This window comes from Hyperoodon ampullatus (assembly GCF_949752795.1).
Source record: "Hyperoodon ampullatus genome assembly, chromosome: 7".
Classification (NCBI taxonomy): Eukaryota; Metazoa; Chordata; class Mammalia; order Artiodactyla; family Ziphiidae; genus Hyperoodon; species Hyperoodon ampullatus.
The window spans coordinates 102375763-102397641 of record NC_136920.1 but is presented as its reverse complement, the minus strand read 5'-3'; the positions used below and the strand labels follow the sequence as shown (position 1 = coordinate 102397641).

The following is a 21879-nucleotide window of genomic DNA, read 5'->3' as shown; positions in this document are numbered from 1 at the left end:
CTCCAGCTTGGTGCATTTCATTAAGATAGATTCAACTGCTCCCATCCTGCAGTTCTAAATCTCCAAATATGTAACCAGTCTTGGATAACAAACCAAGTATTATACTTACCCATCGTGGATGACTGTTTTATGAAAACACCAACTTCAAACAGGAGGAAGAAGGAAATAAAAGTCTTAACATTTTGATCAGGATTTGCTCTCAATTTACTGACCTAACAAGTTACTTTTTAAGCCTACATTTCCTCAATTACAAAGGATCATATAATTCTATGAATGGTATGAGTGGGAGGGGACCAGTACTCACTGTGTTTTTGATGTGTCTCCCTTATCCCCACTGGGTACAGCTGCTTATCTTTCTGCTTTGCTAGATTTTCCCGACCCCAAAACATGTTCTACCCTACGCCCGACCTGAGGGGTCTACCCAAAGCTAAACTGTATCCCTTGTGTATTCTGAAAAAGATAAATCATCTTTCCTCTAGTTTGACAAGAGTTGCAAATTGAGTTTGCAAGGGAAATAGGCAACAGAAAAATCACATAAAGCACAAGAACAATTATGTGGAGTGCAAATATTCTACACTAATATCTGGTCAAAGATTGGCATGGGTAGGACAGTAGCGGTGACTTCTGGGCCTGAGTTCCCTTCCATCACCTCAATTTTCTCTGGGGTAAATAAGAATTCTTAATGATAATAGCTATCATTTACTGCTAGGCTCTGAAATAGAAACTTTACAAATATTTTCATTTATCCATTTTTAAGTAAATTTCACTTATCAACAAGGAGCACAATAGCCCTAAGAGGGTGACACTCATATCTATTTTTCAGATGACAAAACTAAGAATCGTGTAGGAATCAGTGGAGCTTAGATTTGGACCCAGGTCTTTATTTTACCCAAAGTAGTATTGCCTTCTTAAGTTTACATTTCTGGCCCAAGGAAGGGCTATCTTAGGAATAACCACTTTGCTTCAGGTTCTCTGCTCAGTGCTGAGCTCACCCTTCACACTCCATACATTCTTTTGGCCCCATCATGCTTTCGTTCCCTCTCAACCATATGTCCTCATCCCTGTCCGTCTCTGCAGCACTTCCGTAGACTGCTCAGATGATGCCACACCCAGCCAAAACCAGAGCCAGGACCTTCCTCTCCTCTGATACCTGGACATCTTAGAAGAAACTGGACACAGAAGTTCTCAATTTCCTTCTAGAACCTATCTCTAGCTCTGTCCCAGAACCTGCTTCCAGAGTGTAGTTTCTCTCTGCCATTCCCCACCACTCCGGGACCCCTGTTCTCCTGAGCTTTGCATGGCATCTACCCTCCCTGTAAAAGAGGAAACCATTTCCGGAGCCAGAGTCCAAGCACACCACACCGACCTCGCAGAAACCTCTCTGCTGCTCTGCTTGATCTCTCTAGGGTCTGCCTCGGCCAACCCGTTATACTCTGACCTCTTCTTCTTGCCTGAATCTTATAGCCCTGCTCTGCCTGTTGCTGAGGTGTGATTTCTTTTCTGAGAGTTGCCGAGTTGACCTGAGAGGCTGGTATCACATGGCTTGCTCCTGGGACAGGATGTAATATGTCACTTCTCCCACTCGAGGAGGAGGAGACCATCTCAGCTCCCTTCTGAAGGCTGGAAAAGATCCCAGAGCCCAGGGAAATGCAGAACTTATCAGCTCAGTTGACTCTGCTGATCCACCTCTTAGGTGTTCTTGCAACCTACGTGGTGTCCAGCACTCTCTCACAGTTGCACACACTAAAGAATCATATGCACACTCTGAATAAATATAACAACCACTAAGGAAAGGGGAGGGCAATTTCCTTCTGCTCTTACCTTCTTATGAACAAATGGAAAAAGATGGAGAGAGAAGGACCACCAATAGTCTCATTTCCTGGGCAGTTTTTAGAATTCCATGCTAAAGACAGATGGAAGCCTTTACTAACATCAAAATCTAATTTTAATCAAGATATAACCCCAAAGCCTCCTAAAACTTGGACAATTTTATACTGTGCTACTTCTCTTTGATATTCTAATGGTGGTGCTAAATAACAATGAAAAGCCTCAAAGAAAGAAACAGGCAGAACGTAAATAAGCCCACACACTGATCATCCATGCTTTAAATTTAGGCAGTTGGACGTATATACGTTCAAAGAAGAAATCACAGCCGTTGCAGCCCTCACTGTACTTGCCAAGTGTAAAAGCACAGCACATGTACGTTCTGTTGACTCCATCGTCAGAGGCATCCGCAAGCTCTGAAGGCACAGGAGTGCAAATTATCTGTACTACTGCTATTACCAGAAATCCTCATGCTCTTCTATTATTTCTAAAAGTTTACCATAAAAGTTATTTTTCATCTCTTCCACTTTCATAAAAGAACCCTTCCTACAATGTGTTCTGGCTTTAGTAAGAATTTCCTGCTTGCCTGGGCACAGCAAATGGTCATCAGATGGCCCAATGTGTATCTTTCTGCTTTGCTAATGTTTTAGTTTTCTTATATATATATTTTTTATATTTTAGAAGTATGTATGCTCTTTGTGTTTATCAAATTCTTAGGAAAACTATAATTTTTCCTTAATGAGTACATCTCGCTTGCCCTTGCCACTTTTTTCTGAATTGCCAGCAGAAGGATCCATTCATCTGTAATGTTTGCACAGTTATTGATAAATGGAATCAGTGTCTACCCTGGGAGTGTCCCCCCAAACCTTTCACTCACTCTCATAACGCAGTGCTTTGCATATTGCTGGTTAACCTTGCCAGCTAACCCCCTTCCTGAGCCCAGAAAGAATTAAAAAAGAGAAAAAGCATTTTCTGAGCAGGCAATGCCTTGTAAACTCCAAATGCCAATGTTTTAATACATAAGTACATATTATATCCCTGGCATTCATTAGAATGAATGTTTTATCTAAAGCTTTCAAAATGGCCCATTGTCTGACTTTAATTAGCCCACGGTCCCGCCTGTTTGGAGAACTGAACCGCATTTCCAGGGCTGTCCATATTCCCCACCCAACCACCTGCTCCTTCACAATTGCAGAAATTTAAAAATAATAATAATAATAAAGGCAAACCTTCTGCAAGCACCTTATTTTTTCAGCTGTCTTATTGATTCTGTAGGGTTTTTTTGTTTGTTTGTTTTTGTTTTTTGCGGTACGCGGGCCTCTCACTGTTGTGGCCTCTCCCATTGCGGAGCACAGGCTCCGGATGCGCAGGCTCAGTGGCCATAGCTCACGGGCCTAGACACTCCGGGGCATGTGGGATCTTCCTGGACCAGGGCACGAACCCGTGCCCCCTGCATCGACACGCGGACTCTCAACCACTGCACCACCAGGGAAGCCCTGTAGGGTTTTTTTTAATATCATGAAATCTAAAACATTTCCTGGTGGTGAATCCTTTCACACAGCTTGCAAAAATAATCAGATTTTGCAGTGAAACATCCATGGCGGGTCCATCTGGCAGAGTTGAAGTTCTGCAGATTCTGCTCTGAACAAAGTGTACAGGACCATTTATTAATGTGCATCCCAGTAGCTCCTGTTGTTCTAACTTAGCTACATAAATACAAATAGCATTCCAAAGGCACACCAAGACCCAGGGGTTAAAAAAAAAAAAAAAAGTGTTTCATTTTGTAACTCAAGCAACAGAAATCACTTTCCCACCAAAGGCAGCCTGGACATAATTTTGCGCCAAGCAGGAGAGTTTTAACAATAAAATTTCAAGAAACTGTCAGAAATCTGGAATTCTGTAAACAGTGTTACTTTCCAAAGGGCATAAAATAGTTCATATACCAGAAATGCAAGACACTTGGAACCACAGTTTTTTTTTTTTAATTTGAGATTTACAATAAAGATATGACTTAAATTCTATTTTTAAATTTTTATTAACTGGTTGTTTCGATTACAAAAGTAACACATGATAAAATTTCAAACATAATAAAACAATATAAAATAAAAAAATAGAAGTCTACTGACCTTCCCTGCCTACCAATCCCCTCGTTCTACTTCCCAGGGTCACCATACTGAGTTTTATGTGCAGTCTTCCAGAATTTCTCTATGACATTTTATTAGAAAGAAATTAAGCTGTTGCACCAAGTTAATGAACATTTACATGTACGATTACAAAAATGCATAAAATAATGTTCTCATGGTGAATTCCTGTCCCCCAAGAGAGAATTTAAACAGACCTTTTGTAGTCTTCATTTTACTTCTATACATTTGAAGGCACTAAGCAAAGCACTTCATCCTTTCATGTCTCCATCTATGTCAATTACATAGTCCCTACTGTCACCTGAAGTGGTGATATTGCAAACAAGGTGCACAAATACAACTCTTTCTTAGTGAGATAAATCCCCTATAATCTAGGCTTTATAGATGCAAGGTAAATGTTTTTAAGGATATATGTTTCAATATTCCTTCCTCACAAATTCTTATAGGCTTTAGGATTGGACCTACACAATGCCCTATTAAATCACTTAAGGATGTAGAGTTTTTTCCTCTCTAAACAGGGCAGTATGAGGGAGACATGCCAGGCCCCTCTTTACACATGGGTATCAGTAGGGAGGATGGGGATAAAGAAGATAAGAGAGAAAGAGCCCTGGGAATTGGTACAACTGGGACAGGTAGCCAGCAGCCCTTAGCACCCACAGGGAGAGTATCAGCTCTCACCAGGCTCTAACACCAGGCTCTAAAGCCAAATAGAGGTGGATATAAATGTCCCCTTCTGGCCTCTCGAAACCCTGCCCTACTGAGAGCCCCTCAGACCTGTATCACCGGATCTGTTCAGCTGCAATAGCCCATATACTCACCCCACCAACCATTTCTGACCTATCATTTTCAGCCCCAGATTAAATTTCCTAGAATGCCACTTTCAGCACATCTACACTGCTAAGAACCATCTAAAGGACCACTGCCTGCTACTGGACAAAGTCCAAGCTCCTCAGCCTGGCTCAAAAAAGCTTTTTATAACCTGGCTCCTGCCCTCTCCTCCAGCTTCTCCCCAGCTTCCCTGTCTGCACACTTCCTGCACACATTTCCTTGTCTCTGGCATGCTGTCCACACATTTGAGCCTTTGCTTTGCTCCCCCAAAACAATGCCCCTTATCCTAACTGCTTACTGATTTCTTTTCATACTTCAAAAGGGGATTCATATATCACCTACAGTATGATACGTTCAGTCATCCCTCAAGATAGCAACTCGCCTCCACCCCTACCCTCATCCTAACACCAACCTCCTCCCCCTACCTGCACTAAATCATGGTTAAAGTAGATCTAGTAGAATCCAGCCTATGCCACTCACTAGCTTTGTGACCTTGACAAGTGCTTATACTGTCTATTAGTTTCCAATCTGTAATCTAGAGATAATAACTTACTACAATCTATTTCATTGGTTAATGACAAGGCTTTAATGAGATCATGCATGTGAATCTTTAGCATACTGCAGAGTATATAAAGCACACAAATGTTAGCTGTTACTAAAAATGATGAAACACGTATGTAAAGTGCCTGATACAGAGTCTGGCATGAAACAGGTATTCGTAAAATGCTAGTCTTCTCAACCCTTATTTTTATTACTGCACCAATTACATATATATTTCTGCAACTCTCTTCTTTTTTAAACTGTGAGCTCCCTTAGAATCCATGCCTTATTCCTCTTTGTATTTCTGGAAATTACCACAATCCTGATACATAGTAGGCACACAATATATTTTTTTAAGATTTTTTGATGTGGACCATTTTTAATTTGAATTGAATTTGTTACAATTTGTTACTGCTTCTGTTTTATGTTTTGGGTTTTGGCCCCGAGGCATGTGGGATCTCAGCTCCCCGACCAGGGATTGAACCTGCGCCCCCTACATTGGAAGGCGAAGTCTTAACCACTGGACCGCCAGGGAAGTCCCCACAACATATTTTTATTTAATCAATTAAGTGAAACTTCTGCTCTGGGCAAACCAACTTGCTTGTTATTCCTTGGAGAAGAGCCATGTTTTTCCATATCTGTGCTTGGTTCACAAAATTCCTTGCACCTGGGAGCATCCTTTCTCCTCTGCATCCTCTCATCTTTCAGTGTCAAATTCAAATCCTTAGCCCATTTATTTGCCCCTTTTCTCACTTCCAGAGTATATAGAGCATGGACCATGCATCTGGAAACTAGGTACATACTGTTCTGTACCATGAGCTACTTTTTCCTGGGTATGTCTCTATCAGTTACTTATTGCTGCATAAGAGCCCACTGAAACTTAGTCATTTATAATAGTGATTTATTATTTCTCACAATACTGTGGGTTGGCTGTGTACTTCTGTGCACTCTTGCAGTTGCATTCAACTGGAGGTCCAGCCTTGTTGGAAAGTCCAGGAAGGCTCTTTCCATGTCTGGCAGTTGGTGTTAGCTGTCAACAGAGTGCCTGGATTCGCTTCCACACACTCACTCATCCTCCAGGAAGCTAGACTGACTTTTTCTTTTTTAATACATCGGGGTTTTTTAAAAAATTTTTTTTAATTTATTTTTTGGCTGTGTTGGGTCTTCATTGCTGTGCTCAGGCTTTCTCTGGTTGCAGCAAGCAGGGGTTACTCTTCCTTACAGTGTGCGGGCTTATTGTGGTGGCTTCTCTTGTTGTGGAGCATGGGCTCTAGGCACATGGGCTTCAGAAGTTGCAGCACACAGCCTCCAGTAGTTGCAGCACACGGGCTCAGTAGTTGTGGCACATGGACCCTAGAGCACGTGGGCTTCAGTAGTTGTGGCTTGCAGGCTCTAGAGCGCAGGCTCAGTAGTTGTGGTGCATGGGCTTAGTTGCTCCGTGACATGTGGGATCTTCCCTGACCAGGGATCGAACCCAGGTCCCCTGCATTGGTAGGCGGATTCTTAACCACTGCACCACAAGGGAAGTCCTAGAATGACTTTTGAGGAGGAAATTGTAAGGCAGAATTTCAAGCAAGCAAAGGTGAAAGCAGCAAATCTTCTTGAAGTCTAGACTCTGAAACTCACACAACATCACTTCTGCCACATTCTATTAGTCACAAAATCATCCCAGATTCAAGGGGTAGAGAGATAGACTAACTTGTCAATGGGAAGAGCTGAAAAGTAATTCTGGCCATATGTAATCCACTACAAATGGCTTGTGTCCCTAAGTAGATACTAATCTAAGCCCTTGTTGCATTTTTTCTAGCACCTGAAACATTCAGCATTGTGCCTAGCTTATCAGAGGTGCCCAGTAAATATCTTTGGTTTGATGGAAGGGCTAGTGCACAGAACCTACTGGTTAAAGGAGAATAAATTTGAGAGTCAGAGAGTTTGGGTTTAAATCCTAGTTCTGTAATTTACTAAATAGATAATTTGGGACACATTACTTAACTTCTCTGTTGCTTGGTTTCCTCTTTTGTAAACTTGAGATGATAATATCTACTTTTTTTTTTTTTTTTTTTTTTTGTGGTACACGGGCCTCTCACTGTTGTGGCCTCTCCCATTGCGGAGCACAGGCTCCGGACACTCAGGCTCAGCGGCCATGGCTCACAGGCCCAGCTGCTCTGCGGCATGTGGGATCTTCCTGGACCGGGGCACGAACCCGTGTCCCCTGCATCGGCAGGCGGACTATCAACCACTGTGCCACCAGGGAAGCCCATAATATCTACTTTATAATAAGATAATGTCATATAAAGCATCTGGCACATGGTAGATGCTTAAAACTATAGTTCCTATTCATTATGGAGTGTTTTTCTTATTTATGATTAAATGACTATGTATCAGTAACTCAGATAATGGGTCCATAAATCAAAACCTCTTTCAAACTTTGCAAAACAAGTAAGATTTATTAGAACATGTATGGTATAGTTTAGTCACTGTGTAAGATTTCACACCAATCAGAATGCCCCAGTTCTACTACATACTTGTCACATTAACTAAGGCATCTAATTCTCTATGCCCATTTTCTTCTGGAGGAAGAAGGTATTCCATCCTAACACAGGTGTCCATTTAAAAGCTAACAGCATTATATTTGGTATTAACTTTACATTCATTTCAAAGTTGGAGGAAAGTCATATGACTCGCGGTGGGTCTCAAAACAGATATTAAAAGATGGTTTTAAAATGTTCAGTATTTCATCAGTTCCACCTCTCTCCCAACCATAAATATGATGACAATGAAAAATTAAATATACTGTGAATTCCTTGAAGAAAGATCACAGCTATTCACAAGTGGCTATGATTTTTATTTAAGCATTAATAGCAATATACTTAAGTTTAAAGAGACACTTTCAAACTATGTAATCAGAATTTTTAAAATATACAGCAGTGTGAAAAAGCTTATGCAACTTGGAGCTCTCTTCCTTAGTACATTTCAAAATAGTCCTTCAACTAGGTTGGCATCTAAAAATATTATAGGGTCATAAAAATGACAATAAATGTACTGAACTCCTAATCTTATCACTTTACTACCATGGTGACCTGTTGGTTCAAATTAACTCATTTTCATGGAGGGGCTTTTGGGACAGCTGTGAGGCTGCTGTGTTAGCTACAGGAAGTTGCAGACTGGCAAATTTCATTCAAATGTAAACCTCTAAATTTGGCTACCTGGCATTGCAGGATCCTGCTGTTTGCAGTATGTAAAATAAAAATTATATACCATCTCGCTTGGTCAAAACTTATGGGCTTTTCGATATTAATTTCAATATTACTTCTGGAGAATTAGTATGGTGAGATGCAACTGCGTGAATATAATATCTTTATTGTTTTAATAAATTTATTTATTTATTTTTGGCTCCATTGGGTCTTCGTTGCTGTGCATGGGCTTTCTCTATTTGTGGCGAGCCGGGGCTACTCTTTGCTGCAGTACGCAGGCTTCTCATTGCGGTGGCTTCTCTTTGTTGTGGAGCACGGGCTCCAGGCTCGCGGTCGTCAGCAGTTGTGGCGCATGAGCTCAGTCGCTCCGCGGAATGTGGGATCCTCCCAGACCAGGGCTCAAACCCTTGTCTCCTGCATTGGCAGGCGGACTCCCAACCACTGCACCACCAGGGAAGTCCCAAATATAATATCTTGAACAAGGTGAAAAGGAATGTGTTTTCCCTTCACATGAGCAATGATAACTAGTGCACATGTCGAAGGCTCATGTTTTAAGCTGTTCTTTCTCAACCTGTAAATCTGGGACACCAGCTCTAAAACCTATCCAGTGAAATCCTTCCCAGTCCCAACATAAGCCCTTTAGATCTCATCTATGTTCTGTGAGACAAACTGAAGTTGTGTGTTATCATTGCTTTTTATATTACTTATCCATCTAAATATTTCCCAGGCCACCATAGAGAGCACAGCACTAATTACAGCTATAAATAATTAAATGGAAATGTTTTATATCATGGTGGTGGGTCATAAGAGTTTGTTAAAGTGGTCAAAATTCATCAAATTGTATGCTTAAAATTTGTGAATTTTATTATATGTAAATTATACCTTAATAAAGCTGACTTCCCCCACAAAAAATAGAATATCCACTGAAGGACTAAAGAGTGTGTGTGTGTATGTATATATATATATATATATATATATATATATATATATATACATACACACACACAAACACACACACATATATATGCAGGGTAGTTTTTTTTTAATTTATTTATTTTTGGCTGTGTTGGGTCTTTGCTGCTGTGCGTGAGCTTTCTCTAGTTGCAGTGAGCGGGGGCTACTCTTCATTGCGGTGCAGAGGCTTCTCATTGCAGTGGCTTCTCTTGTTTCAGAGCACAGGCTCAAGGCACGCGGGCTTCAGTAGCTGTGCCTCGTGGGCTCTACAGCACAGGCTCAGTAGTTGTGGCGCATGGGCTTAGTTGCTCCGCGGCATGTGGGATCTTCCCGGACCAGGGACCGAACCCGTATCCCCTGCATTGGCAGGCGGATTCTTAACCACTGCCCGACCAGGGAAGCCCCCCAAGATAGTATTTACACACAGGGAAATACAAATCCCACTAGTTCTTTGAGAACTTTTATATAATTATATGATCTCTCTGAATGTCCCTAAGTCTCCTTTATACTAATATTTTAAACTATGATGTTTTCCGACTTCTATTTTCAAGTTATGAAAGCTCTTAGAAGGCAGTATGCTGTGGTAGTTAAGAAACAGGCTCTGGAATCAGAAAGGTCCTTGTTTGATCCCACCCACCACCACTAACAACAACCCTACCTACAGGGGAACCCGAGTTATTCTTCTCTCTGTTTCAATTTCCTCATCAAGATGAAAATAGCATTACTTATCTTCTGGGGTGGTTGTGATAATTAAATGAGTTAGTAGATATAACACATTTGGTCATGTGCCTAATGGTGTGCTTATGAAATTACTACAAGTGCGTGCTTATGAATTTTATTTATAATCTAAATCTCTGCTGGAAAAAGTTGGCAGTCATAGAAAAATAAAAAGTTAAAAATAAAAGCTGCAGTGGTTAAAACAGGATAGTATCTACTTCTAGTTTTACTACTTAGGGATTTGACTCTGTTTCAGACAGTCAACAGTCTGGAGGTGGGGAGATAATACCCAAAACAAAATAGAATCCTGCATAAAATAAATTTTGCTAATTTGTTGGGATGGCTGGAAGTAAGAGAAATCACCAAAGCTAGGGAGTTTGGGGCAGGGGGGGTTGGGTTGAAGGTTAGCATGGAAGGTGGAGAAAATGCTTGAGCAGAAGTAAGGACACAGAATGAAGAGAAGTTGATCACACCAAAAAGGCAGATTCCCCTAAGGAAAGGTGTTCAAATTAGCCTGATACATGAAGACTGGTTCTTGAGCTATTTTTGCCAAGATTGGGGAACCTGGGACAGGGAACCTGGAAGGGAGCTGCCTCCCAAGAAATATAAGCATAACTCTTCTGGAGAAGCACAACCTCAAGTTAGGAACCCAGAATTTCACAGATTTAGGTCAACCAGATATGAGTTTCAATCAAAGATCACCAAATGCACAAGGAAACAAGTCACTAAGAATGACAGTCAGCATAAACAATAAAGTTAAATTCTCAGGACTTCCAGATATTAGAACTACCAAATACAAAATAAATAATAACATAATACATAATGAACACTCAACAAAAGACCAAGCAATTTTTTTAAAAAATCAATGGAACTTCTAGAAATGAAAAAATATCTAATTATTGATACCAAATAATTTCAATGTTTGTGTTAAACAGTAAATTAGCTACAGTTGAAGAAGGAATTAGTGAACTGGATGTAGAGCTGAAGAAATCTATACCTATCTATCCCAAAATATAGAACACAGAATCATGGATATAGAGGAAGTAACAAAAAGTTAAGAATATATAGGGGATAAAAGTAAAAGATTTAAAATACATCAAAGACCCAGAAGGAGAGAATACAGATAATACAGGCAAGGCAATATTTAAGGAGAGGATGGTTGAAACTTTTCTGAAAGACATGTACCCCCAGCCACATGAAGCACACCCTATACAAGCAGAACACATTTAAAAAATCTACCCCAAGGTAAAATGAGATGGACTTGAAAAACCATAAAGACAAAGGGAGTATATTAAAAAGGTAGTCAGAAAAGAAAGAAAGATTGTTACAAAGAATAAGTTTAAGGTTAATAGCAAACTTCTCAACAGCAATCATGGAAGCCACAAGACAGTGGAGTGCTATCTTTAAAGTGCTGACAAAAGAATAACTGTAAAGTTATAATTATGAACCCCAAAATAGTATCTTTTAAGTACAGGGAAAAAGAAATTATATTTTCAGATAAATAAAAAACTGAAACAGTTTACCACTAACACCACCTACAGGGAAGGAATTTTCTAAAGGGTTATTTCAGAAGAAGGAAAATGGAATCTAGAAAAAGTTTGGAGGACAGATAAGCAAAGAAAATGATGAATATGTAAGTAAATCTAATATAGATTTACTTGATAAAATGATAATGAAAATAATTATGAGGTCTAATTTGTGGAGGTTTAATAAAAAGAAACAAGCTAAAATACAAGAAAATACATACTCGTGTAAATTAGGAGAGGAGCAATAAGAGTTAATGTCCTAAGGATTTTACCTGTCAGTGGGAGGTTTAAGATACTGTTTGTAGGGACTTCCCTGGTGGCTCAGTGGTTAAGAATCCGCCTGCCAATGAGAGGGACACGAATTTGATCTGGGAAGATCCCACATACCGCGAGCAACTAAGCCCATGCGCCACAACTACTGAGCCTGCACTCCAGAGCCTGCAAGCCATAACTACTGAGCCTGCGTGCTGCAACTACTGAAGCCTGCACGCCTAGAGCCCGTGCTCCACAACAAAAGAAGCCACCACAATGAGAAGCTCGTGCACTTCAGTGAAGAGTAGCCCCTGCTCTCCACAACTAGAGGAAGCCTGCATACAGAAAGGAAGACCCAATGCAGCCAAAAATAAATAAAATAAAATAAATAAATTTTTTAAAAAGATACTGCTTGTCATCTTTGTTAAATACGCAGGTAAAATTTTATGACTAACCATAAAGAATGGAAATAGAGTGTTTACTTTCCACAGCAGGTAAAGGGCAAAAGTATGCAGGAGAAACAAACACAAGAGGCTTCTTTTCATCAAATAATAAATAAAATCAACTAGGCTAGTAATTATGAAAGCTTCGTAGAGTCTTCAGGTATTAAAATTGGGTTGGGGTGGGAGGTACAGTGCTGGCAATTTCACAGTAATACGTAAAACTGGGCAGAAGAAGAAGGGATATAAGAAGACAGTTGGTGGCATTGGTGGTGGTAGATGCTGCAGGGGCTGTGTTAGCACAGACTGAGTTCTGTTCATGCCTCAGGCAGAGGCCAGAGCAGAGCCACAGCAGCTGATGAACCAGTGCATGGCTGACAGGTGCCGACACTTCTGTCCATCAGGTTGGGCATGTGCACTGCATCTCACAGAAGCCTTCCTCCTGGCCCCAGCCTTGGCCAGAGCAGTTTAAGGGAGCAGGCAGGGAGGAAAAGAGGCAAGAGAGCAACAAGACATCTCCCCAGGCAGCACCCAGGACAGCTACCGCCCTGCCACACCCTGCTTACCCAGTGAAGGAGGCTGAGGCAGAAGCCAGAAGGAATGGGCCCTGGCACAAGCCTCGGAGGAAAGACCCAGATGGACAGAGCTGGAAATCAGAGGGAAACACTGGATAACAGGGGCCCTGGCAACATGGGAAAATGTGTCCAAACACAAGTGCTTCTATAGTTAATCAGTAACTCCTTTCCTTCCCATATAAGAATCACAGTACCCTGACCTACACCCATCTCTGACCCCACATGCCCACGAGTTCCGTTCTGCCATTTGCCATTATTAATTTATTAGGGAGTTTGAGATTAGCAGAGGCAAACTATTATATACAGAATGGATAAACAACAAGGTCCTACTGTATAGCACAGGGAACTATATTCAATATCCTGTGATAAACCATAATGGAAAAGAATATAAAATATATATATATATGCATAAATGAATCACTTTGCTGTACAGTACAAACTTATACAACATTATAAATCAACTATAGGTCAATAAATTAAATTTAACAAAAAAAGAAAGTGTTAACTTATTAAATAGGAAAACATGTTTAGAGGAATATACCATAGATTTGAAGAGACATAAAAATGCATCTGAGTGATAATAGCTAATACTTACATCCTCCTTGCTCTAAGCCAGGAATTATTCTAAGTGCCTGACACATAAAATCACATTTAAACTTCATGTGCCCAAGATCACACAGCTAACAAGAGGCAGAGCTGGGATTCAAACACACACTCTGGTTCCAGAGCCTTCACTCTCAAATACTGTGTTACTTCTGAACGATTGGAGGACATTTTGCCTGAAGAAGATACAATTCCAGTTTGGGACTATGGATGGAATGTTTGTACCCCACCCCTATAATTCATATGCTAAAGCCCTCATCACTGGAAGCAACCTAAGTGTCCATCAACAGATGAATGGATAAAGAAGATGTGGCACATATATACAATGGAATATTACTCAGCCATAAAAAGGAACAAAATTGAGTTATTTGTAGTGAGGTGGATGGACCTAGAGTCTGTCATACAGAGTGAAGTAAGTCAGAAAGAGAAAAACAAATACTGTATGCTAAGACATATATATGGAATCTAAAAAATTAAAAAAAAGAGCCCTGATCCCCAGCGCGATGGTATTTGGAAATGGGGCCTTTGGGAGGTAGTTAGGTCATGAGGGCAAAGCCTTCATGAATGGGATTGGTGCCCTTATAAGAAGAGACACATGGAAAAGATGATCTCTCTTTGTGCCACATGAAGACACAGTGAGAAGACAACCATCTGCAAGCCAGGATGAGGGCCCCCAGAGAACCCGACATACTTGCACCCTGATCTCAAACTTCCAGCCTCCAGAACTGGGAGAAATGTTTGTTGTTTAAGCCAACACATCTATGGTATTTGTTATAGCATCCCAGACTGATTAAGACAGTTGAGAAATGATGGGTTATCTTCAGATATTTGAAGAGCTGTGTATGGAAGAAGGGTTTAACTTATTCTGTATGGACCAAGGAGATTAGAATTAAGAGCATGACTCTTTTCAGCCTACTTTATCACAGCTGGAGGTCCCCAAAGAAGAAATAGGCTTTCTCAGAGGGTGCTGAGTTATCCACCACTATAGGCTAAATGCACCCAGGGCTAATAACATGGAGAGTATTTCAGCCTTGAGTGGTAGTTGAATGAGACTCTCTGTGAAATCTCTTCCAACTCTTGAGAGTCTGTAGGATTATTAGGGTCAAGACTAAGTGTTCAAATCCGAAGAACTAGATGTTGAGGACTCACCTTTTACAACAGCAACATTGTTCCTGGGCCTCTTGGAGCCAGAGCTTGCATTTGTATATCTTAAGACTTTACACACCTGGATACTCTTCCTTCAGCACTCAGCTTAAGCATCACCTCCTCCAGGATATGTCCCCCATCCCATCCCTAATACTGGCTTAGGTGTCCACCTCAGCCCACCTTACTTCTACAATGCCACTTCTCACACTACACTGAATTATCTGTTTCATCATCAATCACTCCCTGTATTAGTGTCCTAGGGTTACAGTAACAAATTACCACAAGTGGGATGCTTTAAAACAATAAAAATTTACCATCTCACCAATCTGGAGACTAGAGGTCCAAAATCAAGTTGTCGGCAGGCCAGGCTCCCTCAGAAGGCTTTAGGAGAGGATCCTTCTTTGCCTCTTCCTAGCTTCTGGTGGTTGCTGGCAAAGCTTAGCTTGAAGGTTGTAGCTCTCAGATTTCTGCCTCTTTCTTCAGACTGCCTTCTCCCCTCTGTGTGTGTGTCTCTGCGTGTCTCTCTCCTCTTCTTATAAGGACAATCATATTGGATTTAGGGCCCACAGTCCTCCAGGACGAACTCATTTTAATTTAACTAGTTTCATCTTCAAAACTTCTATTTCCAAATAAGTTCACATTCACAGGTTCCGGTAATTGGGACTTCAATATATCTTTTCAGGGGACATAATTCAACCGACAGCATCCCTCAACCTCCTATGCTCACTAAACTGCGGGAGCTTTGATGCCTATTTTTATTCCACATATTTTTATTGTGTCTATGATGAATCACACTCTGTTCCAGACACTGAGAACAAGTCACAGTCAAGGTCTCTACCCTTAGTGAAGCTTCCGTTCTACGTGGAGTCAGATAGCTTAAAAAGTGGCCATTCAATGTTAAAACCAAATACAAACATATTGTGTGTGCATGTATGTATGTATTTATATAAATCTTTGATATATATTTGATGAAGGATATTAACACAAACAGTAAAAAAAAAAAAGGATAAATTATTTCATCTAGACTGTGCTTTTTGGCAAGTTTATCAGAATCTAAAACTTTGGTTTCTCTCTGTCCCTTGTTTGTTTTCTGGTATTGTGTTCTTAACTCACATTTGACCCTCCTCTAAGCTAATCTCTCCGAAAAAGTTTCTTAGTAGCAGAAAATAAAGTTTGTAAAATGTATTCCTAAACGTTTTTTAAGTTCAAACTTGTAACTAAAGAAGAAAACACTTGTGCCCCCTCTGTCTTCCAGGGCAGTGTCAGCTCTGGGCAGTCTCCGTTTGGCCCGATGCCAGGTGAGTATTGCAGTTCAAGGGGCAATTCCTTCCCTTTTGAGCTAAATCAGGCATTTAGGCTTCCATTCTTTCATAGCTGCCTTACAGCACTTTCAACATTTTGCAGCTTTAAAACATTTATTTTTAAAATGTAAAATCAGGGAAGGCAGACCTCATTCAGTCATTCCTGAATTTGGAACGCATTCTGTCCAGCATAAGCTTATTGGGCAAAAGCAATAGAAATTAAACCCTTGATACAGTTTTAAAATGTTTAAGATTCTGGCACTGTGGTCTGATAGATTCTTCACATGCTTCAGAACAGAAAGAGAGAGACCTGAGGGCAGGTGGAATAACCATTCTTTATTGGTGCTTTCTATATGCCAGGCACTTAGTTAAGCATCTTACATTCATTTAATACATATGTCTCATTAAGTACTCCTGTTGGGATGGAATAGGAGAATTCTTAATAATAATTTGGGGCACTCTCATACATAGACACACACACACACACACACACACACACACGTTCCTTCCAGATCCCAAACTCAGAAGGGCATACGGTTTCTCACTAATTTTGGTAATCTTCAGAGCTGGAAAAGGGAAAGGAATAAGAGCAGGAGACGATCCCACATATCTGAATGTCTCTATGCTGTGTTTCCCAAACATATTTATTGTTGCTGGAATATGGTTGTATCGGCTCCATTCTACAGAAGAAAATTTCTGCAGCCTCTGTTATCATCTAGAATTATTCTTCCTCTTCTTAGGGAGAAAAATACATGCTTAAAAAGCAAAGGGTTTTTTTCTCTGTGTTTTTTTAATTTGGAAATTGGAAATACAGACATGAGATCCTGGAAGCCTTGTTTCCTTATTCTTCATTCTGTTCTCAGCCTTAACCACTACTGTGGATATAAATTCCTGGCATGAAACAAAACCTTATTTACTGATATTAATTTTCACTTGCACAGATGTTTTTTTCTGGAGAATTATGCTCACGATGAAACCTCTAACTGCAGCTTTCAAATTCATGAGCAGATTAGAAGTTTGGGGCTATAGAATTTAAGATGAAAGTGGAGTGAGTGGAATTGTGCTTTAAGTTTCTACAGGGAATTTTGATTTCCTCTGAATGAATGAATAAATTCACATGTAATTGTTGAACACAGTATTATACGACTGGTTTACAGAAAATGTGTAGGACATAAGCTCTGCCCCCATGGAGCTTGCGGATGGATTAGAAAGAGGGCTGTAACTCAGGTGAGAGAGTATGGAGCATAATACGAAGTGCCACATCAGCTGGCAGGGGCCAAAGTGCTGTGTCTGGAGAGTCATGTACGACTGAGTCAGGGTAATAAGAAGGAGGGTCTTGATGAGTCTGTCTTCTCTCCCTGTGGAAGAGTGGGCAGGGTGGGCAGGGACAAAGCTCAGAAGCGGTCCACTGTGTTTGGGGAAGGTGAGAAAGACAAGCACCCGCATCGTCCTCCCAGCTCAGCCTCTTTGTGACCTGAGGGAGTAGGTCTTAGCTAACTGGATCACACCCACCACCAGCTGGAAAAAAAAAAAATCAGTTTTACAGCCCTTGAGTCTGTGCTCCTGAACATGTTCTAAGTGATGAAGGGTTTCCTGCTACAACTGAGCTACGAGATCAGAAAGTCTTTAGCAAACACATCTCTTCTCCTCTGGGACTATTTCACTAGCCTTACCTTAAATGAGATTCTTCTCAGTTTCAGCCTCTCCAGGTTTCCAGCAAGGGGAGCTTCCTGTGCCACGCATTCCCTTCTCAGGCTTTCAGTGCCCAGGTGAGCTGAGTGAGACACTCAACGCGGCCACAAGAGGGCAGCAAATAACACCAGACTCATCGAAGCCAGAAAACATCTTTTGTGGTCCTCTAACTTTGCTTCACAGAAGCAAAGCAAGCAGCCATTTCTGGTGCCTAATAGGTGCAAGTCACGGCCAGTGTACAAAAAAATTAGAAGAAGAGTACAGCCTGCCTCTGATTTGGGGCGGGGTTATTGTCTCACCTTATCTAGAGATGCTGAGTCTCACATAACATGCCCCAGAAGCAGGCTCTTGTAAACGGCCCTGTATCTATGGGGACAGAGCTCAGAAGCTGTGAAAAAGATACTTCATTAGATGAAATGTAAATGCCAAGGGCTTCTTATTCTATCTCCTTAAGCCCAAAGAGATAGAATAAGCACAGCGCCTAGCACAGCACCTGGCACATTGAAGGTGCACAAGAAGTGAGAGACACTGAACAGTTATTGCTCCATCTAAAGTGAACTTATCCCCAAAGGCAGAGCGAACTTTAAATGTATGAATTATTTGGGCTGGACCCGTTAAAAGAGGTAACGCCACTATATTTAATGCCTTTCAAGACATTTATCTATTTAAATGTTGGCCTTGGCGTCAGGCCTGCGTTGGAAACACCATTTCACACGTGGAGAGACCTGGCTGCAACAGAGATGCCTTGACTTCCTCCAAGGAAACTTTTGCCCATTTGTTTTCCCCTTGGCAACAGGCTCACCAGTGATGTCAGGTTACTATGGTGTCAGGAGATCTCTCCCAACCGACTCGGACTTCCACAACAGTAAACAGTTCGCAAACGATGCCTGCACCCGAAATGTGGCGAACGACTTTGCCTGTGAGTCCTCGGCAGGGCAGGGCCACCCGGCCCACCTGGACTCCTACTTCCCAGAGCTCTACGGGGACCACCGCCCCACGGCCCTGACCCCCAACAGCGGCTCCCTAGTCAGCGCCTCACCCCTGCCCCAGCTCCTGCCGCCTCCCTTCCCCAGCGAGCCCTCACACTTCGTGCTGGTGAGTATGCAGGGGCTTAGTTTAGGGGGGTCACTAACGTCGGGGCTCCCGCGGCCCTGGCCAGCCCATGTGCTTAGCAACCAGGTCTGCTCGCCCCGGAGACGCCCCGGGAGATGCCAGGATCCACGCCCAGGGAGCCCTCCTCAAAGATCCGTGCCAGCCACGCGGCAGGAAGCACTATGTAGGGATTTGGGCGGGGACGACTGATAAAACAGGATATATACCATTTTGTTAATACTCTACCGATTGTGCCCGATGTTTCCCCATTATTCCTCCCGTGCATAAGGAAAGAGCACAGAAGTTACCTCGCAGACAGCGAGGCTGTCAGCCAGGGCAGGCGCATCAGGACTCTTCTCGCCCTCCCCCTCCCTGCCTCCGCTCTCCCACGATATTTCTACCCTCTAGAACCTTGTTCTCTCGCAGTCCTTCCAGAGATGAGTTCATAAAGAAGAATACTAGTAACTTTCTTATACTGTAAAGCCCTCAACCACAAAGGCATGAATCTCTGGAGATGGGATTTTAGACAAAACAGGCTGTGGGAGAGTAGGAATTAACATTATTGAGTATCTACTACAGCCAGGAACTTTTATGTGCACTTGTTCATTTAATACTTGCAATAACTCAGGGTATAGTTATTAAAGCCCCATCTTACAGATGCACAAAGTGAAGTACTCAGAATCAGGAAGGTAGTAAGTGGCCCAGCCGTGAATCGAAGCCAAATCTTCCCAGCTCCAAGCCTATGAGGCTTTAACCCCTTGCTCACTGAGGGCAGGTAGCCTTCCTAGCCCACTCAGAAGCCCACTGTGTAGCTTAGGGTCTACTTCTTCCAGGAGTAAATGATGAAACACTGTCAAAATGTTCATTTTATTATCTTCACATTTAATGTTTTCTGGGGAAAGGACTCTCTCTCTCTACACACACACACACACACACACAATCTAATTCTAGAGTAAGAAAGGAATTAAAACTCCCACGGCCAATGTCAAACACCAGAGGGGAGAGCTGCCTGGTAGGGAGGCTTTGGACAGCAGAGGGAGGACACCTAGTCTGCTTTGGAAGACATGAGCCAGCAGCACCCTGTGTTGGGAAGGAAATCTGCCCACGTCAGACGATCACCTAATGACTAACCCCAGTGACCTTTCCATCCTCCTCAGAGGGACTCATGGGAGCAGACGGTGCCCGAAGGCCTCAGCCAACCAGGCCCTGTGCCGGCCGATGCCCTGCAGAGCTTGGCGCCCAGCACAGGCTGCCTCTCCCAGCTAGAGTCGGGGAGCACTGCCCAGCACAGGAGCGCCAGTTGGGCGGCCCCCCTAGCGGTGGTTCAGCCCTACTCTCTGCACACACTGGAGGATCTGTACCACGTGCAGGGGTACCCAACCCCATCCCCCTAGCCCTTCACCTCTTTCATGACAATGTCCAATGACCCACCACCCAAGGTGGGGCCCTTCTCCCGGGACGAGGGGGCAGACACCTCTGTCCTCCAGGACCCTTCTCTGTGGACCAAAGAAGATGGGAGCCTGGCATGGGGGGCATATGAGTGCCGCCAAGCTTACTGAGCATGCCAGAGGACTTCTGTGCTTTTCTTTAAGTCAGTGTCTGTATTCACAGACTGTTGTGGTGTGGCGGCTCTTCCAGAACTGGATTTTTAGGATAGCCATCGTGCCACCCTTTGTTAATGGATGATGATGGCATTTATTTGTGATCCTCCCACTATAACCCCACTGAAACACACCACGATGTGAATTCAGTGTGTCAGGGACCATATTCTAGTTAGACAGCCTGACAGTGGGGTCTCTGGGGGAATTTAGTAACCCATTATGTTCTGAATCTTTTGTTATCTTTGAAGTATCATTTTTAGCACTGATAGTTTTTTCTTAAATTACATTAAAAACTTCATGCAGGGCTTCTCTGGTGGTGCAGTGGTTGAGAGTCCGCCTGCCGATGCAGGGGACGCAGGTTCGTGCCCCGGTCTGGGAGGATCCCACATGCCGCGGAGCGGCTGGGCCCGTGAGCCATGCCCGCTGAGCCTGCGCATACGGAGCCTGTGCTCCGCAACGGGAGAGGCCACAACAGTGAGAGGCCCGCGTACTGCAAGAAAAAAAAAAGAAAAAAAAAAAAAAAAACTTCATGCAGATCATAAAACATACTGATTTCCCTGTCCAGTTTTTCTTAGTTATGAACTATGTGTGTTCTTCAATAAAAGAGAATGCATAGGATATAATATAGATTAGGGTGCATAAAACAAAACTCATTTTATATCATGTGACTTTATAAAGTGTGAAGCATTATACGCATTTATCCCCTCACGGTGACTTGCAAATAACAATAACTTGCAAGTAACAAATGTGACACCACATATAAATGCTTTATTGTCATTAAAATGAGGTCAGGACACTATGGCTTCATAAATAACATGGTTTTGACTCTGCACTAAAGCCCAGGATGTCCAAAAATCAGGCTAATCCAAAAAACCACAAAGACTAAAGGCTTTCTTTGATCAATGGTAGCCTTAATTAAGCTAGACATTGTCTCTCTGATGGAATAAACCGACAGTTATCAGAATGCATTAGCAAAATGGACATTCTATGATCAAATAAGAATGCATGCATTGTAAGGAAAACACAGAGAGCAGTCCTGGGCTGTCGGCAAGAAACAACAGACTACAGAACACCGAGAAGCAAAGGGTCTTTGGAGAAGGACATGTTGTCAGGTCCTTTGACAACATGACCTTTGAAGAAAGACCTTGTTGATGGCTCACTGGTCAGAAATATATAGCTCTTACTATGTATAAATGAAGAAACTGACATTTGAAGCATCAGTCTGTCTCATGTAAGTCTGACTGGTGTGGACTCCTTTGGCAATTAAATTCCCATAGTAATTCCCACCAAGCGGCGTGCCTGTCTGCAGGCCAAGCCCATCATAAACACCTTGCACATAATTTAACTTTGCAAAGTGTGAGTCAAGGCTCACAGGTCACACCCACAATCTTCCTCTTGTCTTCCTACCATCTTCCTTTCTTTATTCCCTTCACCACATTTTTCTGACCCATCG

General features: G+C 42.2%; 1 protein-coding gene across 1 annotated transcript in view; it reads left to right on the top strand.

Annotated features, from left to right (window-relative positions):
- The window catches only part of POU2AF2 (POU class 2 homeobox associating factor 2), a gene marked incomplete at its 3' end in the record, with an annotated part of 35213 nt that extends 14829 nt beyond the window's left edge, over nucleotides 1-20384 (top strand). Inside the window, 4 exon segments of the mRNA XM_079707683.1 lie at nucleotides 15996-16038; nucleotides 18530-18828; nucleotides 19983-20216; nucleotides 20220-20384. Coding sequence (XP_079563809.1) covers nucleotides 15996-16038; nucleotides 18530-18828; nucleotides 19983-20216; nucleotides 20220-20384 — 741 coding nt within the window.
- Between the last annotated feature and the right edge of the window lie 1495 nt (nucleotides 20385-21879).